At 36.3% G+C, this 12,364-nt stretch overlaps 3 protein-coding genes across 5 annotated transcripts in view; 2 read left to right on the top strand and 1 right to left on the bottom strand.

Moving 5' to 3' along the window:
• The first annotated feature begins 1,376 nt into the window (after positions 1 to 1,376).
• LOC104822840 lies at positions 1,377 to 6,640 on the top strand. Of its 3 annotated transcripts, none has more exons than XM_010554194.2 (15): positions 1,377 to 1,705; positions 2,157 to 2,359; positions 2,720 to 2,856; positions 3,023 to 3,133; positions 3,216 to 3,317; positions 3,461 to 3,566; positions 3,657 to 4,026; positions 4,131 to 4,212; positions 4,309 to 4,402; positions 4,555 to 4,651; positions 5,005 to 5,098; positions 5,491 to 5,563; positions 5,714 to 5,887; positions 6,009 to 6,131; positions 6,315 to 6,640. In XM_010554194.2, exons 1-15 carry the CDS (start codon positions 1,693 to 1,695, stop codon positions 6,474 to 6,476), a joined length of 1,941 nt encoding a protein of 646 aa, XP_010552496.1. In that variant the 5' UTR covers positions 1,377 to 1,692; the 3' UTR covers positions 6,477 to 6,640. The 3 variants fall into 3 exon arrangements, with proteins under 3 accessions (XP_010552496.1, XP_010552495.1, XP_019059133.1); XM_010554193.2 differs by having other exon boundaries at positions 1,380 to 1,705; positions 4,306 to 4,402; XM_019203588.1 differs by lacking the exons at positions 1,377 to 1,705; positions 2,157 to 2,359 and having other exon boundaries at positions 2,790 to 2,856; positions 3,073 to 3,133; positions 4,306 to 4,402.
• Positions 6,641 to 8,329: 1,689 nt separating this feature from the next.
• LOC104822839 (thioredoxin H5-like) lies at positions 8,330 to 9,888 on the top strand. Its single transcript, XM_010554192.1, has 3 exons — positions 8,330 to 8,545; positions 9,242 to 9,364; positions 9,491 to 9,888. The coding sequence occupies exons 1-3, from the start codon at positions 8,459 to 8,461 to the stop codon at positions 9,632 to 9,634; spliced, it is 354 nt and encodes a 117-aa protein (XP_010552494.1). The 5' UTR covers positions 8,330 to 8,458; the 3' UTR covers positions 9,635 to 9,888.
• A 1,478-nt stretch (positions 9,889 to 11,366) lies between these two features.
• LOC104822838 (beta-galactosidase 5) overlaps positions 11,367 to 12,364 on the bottom strand; it is a 4,610-nt gene continuing 3,612 nt past the window's right edge. The window contains exons 16-19 of the mRNA XM_010554191.1: positions 12,305 to 12,344; positions 12,092 to 12,205; positions 11,795 to 11,997; positions 11,367 to 11,679 (exon numbers count right to left, since the gene is read on the bottom strand). Of these exons, the coding sequence (XP_010552493.1) occupies positions 11,562 to 11,679; positions 11,795 to 11,997; positions 12,092 to 12,205; positions 12,305 to 12,344 (475 nt within the window). The 3' untranslated portion in view covers positions 11,367 to 11,561. The remainder of the gene's footprint in view (positions 11,680 to 11,794; positions 11,998 to 12,091; positions 12,206 to 12,304; positions 12,345 to 12,364) is intronic.

Raw genomic sequence — 12,364 nt, 5'->3', positions numbered from 1 at the left:
CAGGTTGAGAATTTGAGTTCAACTAGTTGGATAGATTCTGAATACTTGTATCTGATCTCTGGTCGGAATGTGTTGAGATGACAAGTGTTGAAGTGAAATAGACGTGGAAGTTCGTGTCAGGGAGTCTCTTTGATAACTCGAGAAATGGAGATACATGACCATGAGTTAACCATGGAAACATCAACACTAAGACTCTTTCTCTTACCTTTCTCTATCTCTCTCTATTCTTCTTGTTGGGAGGAAGAGGTGTCTGAATTATGCAATGAAACCTAATAGGTGATGGAGTGATAAATCATCTTTGTAAGAATATTCCATGTGGTTGGATTCTCCATCGCGAACTGTCCATGTGCGCGTTCGGATTCTCTATTACATTTTATAAAAGGAGAAAGTTAGCATGTACCGTCGTCGTCATCATCATCGAGCCAATATAATAATAGCAAAACATGTAATTTTTTATATATATCTCCGACAATAAACAACAGTGATTTCAACTCAGTTTTTCAAGATATTTGTAGGAAAATCATATTTTGTTCTTCTATAACCAAACGGTTAATTAATTTTATTCGGTTCGGTTTGATTTGCTTTTTTCTACTTAAGACTATAACCAAATTTATAACCAATTAAAGATCTGGTTTGGTTCAATTCGATTCTGTTATAATATTTTAAAAAGTCAATTCATTTATAATAGAAAAATATTCAAACAAAATATAATATAAAATATTATCATAATCATCTTAACATATAAAACAATAAAATCTAAATTCTTGATATAAAAATAACAAAATAAAATATTACACAAATAAGTATTCTCTTCTCCAAATGATTATATCAAATAAACTTTGAAAATAATAAAATAATGATAAAATAAATTTTAAAAATAATAAAATAATGATTAAATTAGAAATATATATGTATATAACTTTATATATATATATATATATATATATATAAATGGGATGTATAAATAGTTCTGTTCCGTTTAATTATATCAGGTTTTAAAAATTCATAATCAAACGGTGATTAAATTTTAATTGATTCGATTCGTATTCGGTTATTTCGGGTTTTAAAACATCATAACCAATGAATTATTCGACTTGTTTCGGTTAATAACCAAAATATATTTATTTGATTCGATTTGGTTAATAACCAAAATAACCGAACCAAACCCTAATTTTATCCCATCTCACAAAATGTTACTGTCAGTTTCAAACTTGCAAAACCCACCTCGTAACTCTTGTCTCCGAATAAAAAAAAGGCGGTAACTTTACAGAATAAAAAGTGAAAAACTGCAGATTAGAGCCTCAAATCTTGAGACCCAGATCGTGGATTCAAAGTTCATCGCCAACCCAAAACCCTAATCAGCAAGCAATCTCTTCGTCTTTTACCTGGGGCTTCTTGGAGGAAGTTTTCCTTTCCATTACTAAACCGCCCAAGCAAGGGAATACTGTTGGGCCCAAATACAGAAAGCCTTCTTTCCAAAAAAAAAAAACTTTTTTTGTTTCCTCGGCAAAAAGGTACCTTTTTTTTTTGTTCATCCACACGAGAGTAAACAAGCAGCGTAGTTACGTGTTGGCTTCTCTTCAGAAAATCTGGGAATCGCGTCTCGCGATTTTCTTATCGTATCATCGTCGCTAAATTTCCTGCCAAAATTCTTCTTCTCCTCCTCTCGAGGAGCATTTCATTTCGCCGCAAATGGACAACAACGGTGAGATTGATTCGTCTCGATTCAAGTACTCGATTATGAAATTCGATATTGTTCTTTCTTTCTTTCTCTTCCTTTTTTGGGTTATTCTCTTCGTTTTTTGTTAATGGGGATGATTGCATCAAGGAATGGAATTTGACGATATGATTCTTGAGAAGCGAAAAGCTTACAGATTCGAAGTTGGCATCAGTTTTTTCAGTGGATGAGTTGAATTTGAAATACCCATTTGGTTTCTTCGACCTCACTTTTCTGTAGATTTATGATCCTTCAATTCCTAAAGAGTCTTAGGTTTGAATTGTTGAAGCTTCTCTTGTATTTTAACGTTCATTGCAGATGTTATTTTCTTGAATCAGTTATGCGAAATTCATGATATCGTCGAATTGTTACCTTTGGATTCAATGTGTATTACTTGGAGTGAAGTGTAATAGCCCTAAGGCACTTCAAATTTCCGCAGGATCTCAAGATATTGCTGTTCCAGTAGAAGGAGTGGCTGGTGGAGGAACGGCTTACGGTTGGAACGATGGTGGTCTAAGCTCGGAGCCACTTAGACAGTCTCTGGACCCGACAGAGGTTCCGACCGCTGAGTTGGTGCATGTCTGGTGTATGCCAAATACCGCTAATGTCGGGCCACAAGAAACTCCTCGGTCTTTGGAGCCTGTAAGTGTTTTATTGGTTTCTTTGAATATCCTATATGCTTGAGACCACAGCTCCTTTACTTGCATTCTGTGTGATCGAAATGTGTTTGAACCATCTGTTAAATAAGATCTTGGCGAATAGTCCAGAAACAGATCAAAAGGAAAACTTGTCTATGGCAGAGCAGATTTTCCAAAGGGGCATAGCTAGTGTAGATATTGTTTGTGAACAAGGGAGGAAAACCCATGTCCTGTCAAAGCCACTGATATTTCGGCCGAATGATATCTTGTCTCCCTTGCTATGTACCGTTTGTCAATTTGGGTTTTGATGGAATGAAGAGCCTCTATAGGTATATCAGGTATATGTGTTCTTATTGTCCTACAGATAGATCTGTTGGCAGCTAGGAATGAGAGAGAGAGTTTTCAGATTGCCATACGTCCGAAAGTTTCTTGGTCTGGTTCCACCATTGCAGGGACTGTCCAAGTTCAGTGCAATGACTTGTATTCTTCATCTGGAGATCGGTAAGCTTTTTTGCCCGTGTTCTTGTTTCTTTCTCATTGTTCTTCAAAACCTGGGAAGACTGAAATATAAATGGATCATCTAGCAGATGAAACGGATCTCTTCTTTCTTGGCGATGTAGCTTGATACCGATATGATTATGCTTATTTTAATTTTTAACCATTGCAGATTATTTGTTGGCCAGTCATTAAAACTTCGGCGTGTGGTTCCTGTCTTAGGTGTTCCTGATGCTCTGGTGCCCCTTGAGTTGCCAGTTAGCCAACTTAGCATATTTCCAGGGTACTGTTAGCACTTACTTGATCAATCTCTGGAAATATTACAATCTTATTTCTGGGTACTGACGTTGTCTGGGTTGTTGCAGAGAAACTAGTGTCATATGGGTTTCGATAGATGTCCCAAATGGGCAGCCTCCTGGTCAATATGAAGGAGAGATTATAATTTCTGCAATGAAGGCGGATGGAGGGTGAGTCTCCCGACTTTGCAAAATTCACACTCTTCTACTTTAGGATGCCCATGTTTCTGGATGGTTTCGATGTTTCATAATGAAATGCACAATTAAACATGGCTTTGACATGCTGATGAACTATCCGGTCTTTTTTATTACAGATCTTCGACTCGCTTGGGAAAATCTGAGAAGCATCAGCTGTGTCTTGAACTTAAGAACTGTCTTGATACCGTGGTGCCAATAGAGGGAAAGCCCATGGATGAAGTGGTAATTTTACACTTTCCCTGCTGTTATTTCCTTGACCTCATCCCTCTTGGACATATTTTTTTTGCAAATAACCTTTAACTTGTCTTTTAGGTAGAAAGAATAAAATGTGCAAGTTCGTCATTAAGAAGAATTCTCTTCTCTCCATCATTTGCGGAGTTCGTTTCAGATAATGGATCCATTGATATGATGGAAGAAGATGTTGTATCAAACCTTGCAGTGCGTGTAAAGTTAAGATTGACAGTTTGGGAATTTATTCTTCCAGTGACTCCATCACTCCCTGCAGTAATCGGTGTCTCCGATACTGTGATTGAGGATCGTTTTGGTGTTGAACATGGAAGTGAAGAATGGTACAAGAAATTGGATCTCCATTTCAAGTGGCTTCTTCAATACCGAATCAGTCCATACTTTTGCAGATGGGGTGAAAACATGCGTGTGTTGACATACACCTCGCCATGGCCTGGTAGCCTAACAACCCGAACTGAGAATTGTTCATGCATCATCCTCTGTATATGCGTGCATCATGACCCGATTTCCTGATTCACATTCCACTATATGGTCTTGCAGCTGATCATCCTAAATCTGACGAGTATTTCTCTGACCCGAGGCTTGCAGCTTATGCAGTACCATATAGACAAGTCATAACTGGGTATGCTCGGTTGGCAACCTTCTCTATCTTCTGTCAAATGTCTTAATAACTAAGCTAACTTAATAACTAAGCTAACGGAATTTTCATCTGCAGCAGCGATGATTCAAGGGAAAGTTACCTGCGGAAAGAGGTTGAGATATTGAGGAGGAAGCCTCATTGGAACAAAGCCTACTTTTACTTGTGGGATGAGGTAACTTGGTATTTTTGAATGAATCTCTTGTATCTTTCCATAGCCAGTGGGTGATAATGGACAAGTTGTTCGTTTTTCTAATTTATGTATGCCTTTTAGTATTTACTCTACTTGTTGGCGGGTTTCTTATTAGCGTTCAAAACTTTTGGCAGCCACTGAATATGGAGCATTATGATAATGTTCGCAAGATGGCTAGTGAGATTCATGCCTATGCCCCGGATGCTCGTGTTCTAACTACGTACTATTGTGGTATGTTTTCCTTCTTTCAGGATTCTCATTTATTCTATGTTTGTGACTTAAATTGTGCTTTTTTTTTTCCCCTTAGTAGCTCCTTTCCATTTGGGTTTTCATGATTTTGCCTTCATGTTGCGAGAATGTCACTGTATTATACGTCAATCTAGAAAGCATAAGCTAGTTTGCGGTTAAGATTTAAGCATTTTACGTTGTGGTAATTTTGTTACACCGTTACACCTTTGCATCTGTCTGATTGTTCATGAGATTGAACATATGCTAGATGAAATTATTGATGTTTGATGTCTCTTTTGTATCTACATATCCACATGAACCAATGTTTGGCATTAACAATTTTTTCCATTTTATAGGGCCGGGCGATGCACCTCTTGCTCCAACCCCCTTTGAGTCTTTTGTGAAAGTTCCAGATCTCCTTCGACCCCACACTCAAATATATTGTACAAGGTATTGAATACGATTCATTTCACACAATTCTCTTAGATATCGCTAATTCGGTTATTCAAATTAGTAATGAGTTGCTCTATAGGTAATCTTTCCAGTGGATTATATTGAGTCCTTACTCTTGAAGTGTGGATTTCCGTTATGGGTGCTATCTTTGTTGTGTTCATGGCTAATGAAAAAGACATCTAATTGGTTCAATCATCTAAACTGTGTGAAATTCACCTTCCTCCGTTGGATGTACATGCAGATGAGTTTAGTATATAAATCTATGATTTTGGACTTTAAGATTGATCTTCGCGATAACTTTTTATCTAAATATTTCTCTTGAGCTGAATGCGGTATCTAATCATGCAACTTTTGAATATGATTTGTGGGTAATGTCCGGTAATGTCCAGTGAATGGGTACTCGGCAATAGAGAGGATTTGGTCAAGGATATCGTTGGGCGGCTGCAGCCAGAGAATGGTGAGGTAAGTTCTCCCATAAACCTCATTGAAGAGTGTCACTTAGCGGGTTATGGTACATCCAAATCTATGTGTGATGCTGTTTTTTTTTACGCATTCTGGAAATATATTTGGAACGAAAATTCATTAGAGGAAGTATTCTTCGCTGTTATACAGGAATGGTGGACGTATGTATGTCTTGGGCCTTCGGATCCACACCCGAATTGGCACCTGGGGATGGGCGGGACCCAGCACCGTGCTGTGATGTGGCGTGTGTGGAAAGAAGGCGGGACGGGGTTCCTATACTGGGGGGCAAACTGCTACGAGAAGGCAACCGTTCCCAGTGCCGAGGTTTTCTTCCTGTTTTCTCTAATGTATCAAGTCCCAACTACAAGCCTTTTTGCCCAATTCTCGGGTTTGGATTTAGGGTTTTAGGGCTTAGCGTCTCTAATGTTGTTCTGATTTTGTGTAGATAAGATTTAGACGTGGTCTTCCTCCTGGCGATGGAGTTCTGTTCTACCCGGGTGAAGTCTTCTCGTCCTCTTCGGAACCCGTTGCTTCACTTCGCCTGGAACGGCTTCTAAGTGGCTTGCAGGTACGATTTATCCGAGGGGAAACACTCTCTTTCATTCGGAATGGAGAAAAAGCATTTTTTTGGGTTAGTTGATACTCGTTAGGATGAATTGCACACGATGAAACTATTGGAAACATAGCCGGAGATTAGGAAAAACGTTTCTCGCTGATACCGCCGCCCTTTTTATTGCGGGTATCGGATCAGGATTTCGAGTACTTGAAGCTGTATGCGTCGAAATATGGAAGAGAAGAGGGACTGGGATTGTTGGAGAAGACGGGCGTGTACATGGGACCAGAGCGTTACGCACTCGAACACCGACCCATCGATCTCTTGCGCGGTGAAGTTTACAACTCTTGCAGGCCATGAGAGCGTATAGTTTCGAGTTCATTGAGAATGTGGCTACTGCAATTACTTGTAAGCTCCCTTTATATTCGAGTTTACTCTTGTATCTATTTTACCAATCAATAACATATATATATATATATAGAACTCATAGTATACCATTCATGATCGCAGTAAGTTCTAGAGGAGATCATTCGGTTTCGGTTTGATTTGGTTATATATTCTCATTCCATTATTTCGATTTTAAAAGAAGTATATTTATATATATACACATATATTTGATTTTTATATTGGATATAGTCTGTGATTCTGTTTTTTTTATTGATTAAAATATTTATTTTCTATTCGGTTTTTCAATCACTTCGGTTTGATTCTTATTTGGTTATGTCGGTTTAGAAAGATGATATCATTTGGTTTTTATATTGAATTCCATTTGAATACGATTTTATGTTATTTGGTTTGATTGGTTTATATTAGTAATCGGTTATTTCTACTTAAAAAATTCTGTACATTTTCGATATTGACATTGCAAACGGTTTGAATTTGGTCCAAATTCAGTTTTTTTTATTGATTATAATACTTATACCTTAAATAATTTTTAATTTTTTTGTCATTTTATTTTCATTTCAGTTCAAATTTAGTATTTTTGTTTTAGAAAAATCATACCATTAGTTTTCATATCGAAATACGTGTTATTTTTTTTGTTAACCGGCGATATCTTGGTCCGAGTCGAAAGTAAGATATATAATTGGAATTACGCTCTCTTTGTCGAATTCAGGGCGAGACACGTTTTGTATATTTTTTTTATAAAATCAAAAATATGTGTAGAAATATAAAATTGCATAAATTAAATAAAAAAAGATAAATAAAAAAACAGAATTATTTTTATTGCTACATTTTTGTTACGTTATAATAAAAATAATTCATATATTTATAGAAAAATTAATAAAAAAAATAAAAAAAATATAAAAGTAAGAGAAACAAATATGATATACAATATTATGTTGTTTCTTATTATTGAAAATAATATCTCAAAATCTATATTTTCTTTCAATCGTATATTTATTTTCCTATTTCAACATATTGTTTTCGAACCGAATCGAAATTCGAGATACCCATCTCTAGATTTGTATATTCGTTTTATCGGTTGAGTTATTCAAATTGAATACGAAAATGCGTGTTGTGTGATAATTGAAGAATATAAAACTAATTAAATTCAATAATATGCGGAAAAAAAGAAGACAAGAATCAAATGTCGTGATCTATGTCCGTAACATTAGAATGGACATAGGGCTCTACAAGTCGACCATCTCCATCGTCAAATGTCGTGATCTATGTCCGTAACATTAGAATGGACATAGGGCTCTACAAGTCGACCATCTCCATCGTAGACATCAAGATTCCCGCATGGTCGACCATCTTCACCGTAAATATTATAGAAAATAAAATAAAAACAGCAGAAATATAAATAAAATGCTAATAAATATTATAGAAAATATTCAACCAAAAACAATTACTATAGAAAATAAAATAAAAATGGGAGAAATATAAATAAAATGCTGTGGTGTGCGAATGAACGGAACGGTCAAGAAAGGATATCGCAGCGGTCAGATTGATTTTCCAGAAGGACAAGAAGATGCTGCTGGCTGCTGCGACCTGTCATCACCACGTTGACATAATATCGTCAGCGCGTATGTACACGCGCCTATACGCGTTATGAGACACGTGTACCAATATCAGCCGTTAGATCCTTCCCCAAATCGAATTTTCCCTACCGCGTCGATGGATGAGATTTGACGAGTCGGTTTCTTCATTCAATGTTTTTTTTTCATTTTTAGAAAAAAATATAAAATAAATATTCTTTTCGTCGAAAGTTTCCAAACACCCAAAAAGGGAGAATATCTCCGACCCGCGCTTCTTCTATAAGAACCATTCGGAGACGAAGCGTCCTTCACCGAGAAATCGAAGAAGAGAAGATTTGTTTTGCGAGCTTTGACTGAAGAGAAATGGCGGCTGAAGGAGAAGTGATCGCTTGCCACACCCTTGATGCCTGGAACGAGAATTTCAAAGCGGCCAACGAATCTAAGAAATTGGTAATTTTGTTCTATCCTCTGTTATCTGGATTCGTTTTCATGTTTTTTCTTCGTTTTAGCTAGGAATTAGGTTTTGATGAAAACGATTGGTGTTTTGTCTGAGTTGATTCCGTTTCTTAGAGTTTAGGGTTCCATACATGGCCTTCGTTCCTGGGCTTCTGCGGGTTTGAGATTTTAGGGGTTTTTTAAAATTTATTAGGTTAGAGAAATAGGTCCAACATGTGATCTGCATATGGTTCATGAGAAAATAATCGAAATACGAGTTTGTCCCGATTTCGGTTTCTAATCGGATTTGGGTTTGGTAGGAGATTTGTAGAACTCCGATCGTCCGGTAACGAGGCTGAGGATCTCAGAGATTGAAACTTGGTTTTTGGAAAACTTTGAGATTTGATGATATGATGTCGAAGGATGCAATTTTTCTGGCAATTAGGCATACGTAGGATGCATCTGAATATATCATATACAAATTGGTGGATCGTGAAACTTACTCGGATCTCTGGCTTCTGAATTCATAAACTGTGCATTAACTTGGTTCATTCGGTTGGATCTATTCGTTGTTTCTTCTGCTACAAAACCCGTGAAAGAGGGCTCTTTTTCGTGTCTATATATGTGTTTAAACACCGTGTTTTTTATCCATTTCATATGTGATCGAAACAGTTCACATCTTTATTGATTTCTGATCAAAATGATGAACAGGTCGTGATAGATTTCACAGCTTCGTGGTGCCCACCATGTCGTTTCATTGCACCGGTCTTTGTGGAACTTGCCAAGAGATTCCTCAATGTAGTGTTCTTCAAGATTGATGTTGATGAGTTGCAGGTGAGGGTCCAATCCCTAATCCCCGAAACCCTTTTCCATCGAAAAAAAGTACCGAGAAATGTAGATACAGACGTATAAGATTTCGGGTTTTGCCCAAAGTGATGAAAATCTTATCTTCTCTCACAGGATGTTGCCAAGGAATTCCAAGTGGAGGCTATGCCGACATTTGTGTACCTGAAAGAAGGGAAGGAAGTGGAGAGGGTTGTCGGTGCGGACAAAGTGAAGATCGAGCAGACGCTGAGCAAACACGTCGCTACTGCTTCGGCTTGATCGATTCTGCGTCCAAGGAGACATAACAGAAGCAAGCTTGTCTTGCTTTTCATAGTCTGTTTAATTATGTTGTCCTAATAATAATCTGCTTCTTCTGAAGCAATCTGCTTTGTTAACTGTTTCTTGTTGTGGTGGCTACTCTTGTTTGGATCTTCAGAGATTTCTTTGTCAGCTATTTGATCTTGCACTTGTGGTTATGTAATGTAAACCCTTTTTTTTTTTCTGGTTTTAACTTCCACAATCTCATTTGGTGATTTCCATGAATAGAGAAATTTAGTAGGTTTCTATATTTCGATTTGGTTATTTAGATTTAGAAAAATTATAACTGCTTGGTTTTTATACTGATAATCTATATTATAAATTTGAGTTTTGTTCGTTTAAAATTTCTATAGATAAAAATCATATTTAAAAAAAAAATATTTTTTCATTTATTTTTTTTATTTTATTCGTGTTTTCTTTTTTCAATTTTTTAAAAAATTATAATCATACCGGACTTGGTTTGATCACAATCATCGATTATTAACTAAATTGTACAATGATATATCAACTTTTTTTTTTATAATTTTTTTTTGGTGTTCGTACAAGAGATCTAATTGACCGTGATCCGGTCAGATGTATAGGCCTACAATGCATCACACCGAACAATATATATTATTCAATTTTATTCAAAATCGAATTTATTGAAAGTATATAAATTTTCTAAAACATGAAAATCTAAATTCAGACGAAATATAAAATATATTCTTATAAAAAATTTGAATCATAAGTTAACCTAAAGAGTTTCAAATTTTCAATAACCGAATCGAACAAAAATCCGAAACATCGATTCTTAACAAACTATACACGTGTACCTCCACGTCGAGAGAGAGGCCACGTTTCTGAAAAAAAATGCACGGCCGTATCGTAACCATTTCCACACAGTTTATTCCATATTTTAAAAATTATATTAAATAATTATGTCTATTATTCGGTTTGGTTTGATTCTGTTTTGCATACGGTTTAATTTCGATTTTTGTTAAAAAAAAATTAGATTTTCTTAAAAAGTTTGGTTTTTTAAAAATTTTATAAAGTTCAGTTTGATTCGGTTTCAAAAAATTCGATATACCGTTCGAAAATTTTGAATGATACGGATCTGAAAAAAAAATCGAGATTTTCGGTTCGATACGGTTCGGTTTTTCGGAACCGAATCGAAAAAATCTCTGGTTTATAAAAAAAATGATATACATAATTTTATTAAAAATTAAAATGTAACACGTTGAATGCGTTGGGATATCGACAGACAAGTGGTTTACATTTGTTAGAAAATCAAAATTATCTCTAAATATAATTTATTTATTTTAATCATTTTTCTTTCTTTTAGAATTTCTAGCGAACTCAATAATTTTAAGTTAGAGAATTCTGGTGTCTATTTCGGATTTTGGTCCTAATTTGATTCCATTTTTTCGGATTTGAAAAAATTATAACTGTTAGGTCTTTATATCGAAATCGATTAGATTACATTTCACGTTTCAACATTTATCATTGCAAACTGATTCAATATTATACCTTTTGATGCCTTCCGATTTAAATTAATTTAGATTTAACTTTTATTGATGAAATACTCATTTTCCAAAAAAAAAAAATACTTTTTTCAACTATCTTTTCAACCGTTTGATTCGGTTCAGATTTTCCGGTTTAAAAAATCATAACCATTCGAATTTCGCATCAAATTCGATTAGATTACGGTTACATATGATTCAGTTTCAACATTTATCACTGCAAAATGATATTCAAGATTTTTTTTTTAAAAAAAATTGATAAATAGATTTCCTTACCTTCACAGACATTCATTCTAATCCTAACAGCACGAGCAATGCTTATATCCCAAGAAAAAAGGAACAAAACACAAGCAGAAGAAGTTGAAAATGTTGTAATGAAGGAGATCCAATCAGTTGTAACTCACTGATCTCCTCACAAGGGACACTCCGGATATGTCCCCGCCCAGCTCTTCCAGCAGAACCAGCATGTTCCCTCTCGGCTTCAGCCACGACCTCGGGACATGATACCTCCACAAATCGAAAAAACGAAACGAAACGCGACGTTTGTCAGCGAATCCAGACAAAAGGGTAAGGGTTCGGGTTCGAACCCGAGCCCTCAGGTTTTCAGAACAGAGGCATTTACCATCTCTGAGTAGGTTCTCCACAACCGCTGTGGCACTTGCTCTGCCTGTATGTCCCTTCGTAGCTGCAAGCCCCGCAGTCTCCCTTTGCGTAATCCATCCAATACCTCCCTACGTTTTGCCCGTTGATCCAAGCTTGCCCTTTTCCCATGCTCCTCAGATCCAACGCTACCGGCTCGTTTCCCTTTGGCCCGTCAAAATACGCCTTCGAAACGTCCCAAAAAACCCGTTTTTTTAACACAAGAAGTGTCTACAGATGTTAAGAGTACTAGCCTTTCGATCTCCGGGAGTTATATCACCTTATACCACGTCAATGGCTGCCGACTTTGCTTAGCCAGGGAGCCTCTGATCCATTCAACGGGTGATGTAGCCGTGGGAGATACCAAGTTCAGTGCCTCTCCTTTCAGACCAACCTGTTTCTCCAAATGGGTTTGAACATGTTTTTTTTTGTTTTAAACATTGGATGATAAATCTCAATCTGGTGTGTTCTGTAATGAATTTGTTTCTTTCACCTGATACGACCATTTCTGCCAACTCAAGTCTCTCTTTCCCCTCCAAGGATATTCACCACT

Source organism: Tarenaya hassleriana, unplaced genomic scaffold (assembly GCF_000463585.1).
Source record: "Tarenaya hassleriana unplaced genomic scaffold, ASM46358v1 Cleome38, whole genome shotgun sequence".
Lineage (NCBI taxonomy): Eukaryota > Viridiplantae > Streptophyta > Magnoliopsida > Brassicales > Cleomaceae > Tarenaya > Tarenaya hassleriana.
This window is presented reverse-complemented; position numbering and strand designations above follow the sequence as displayed.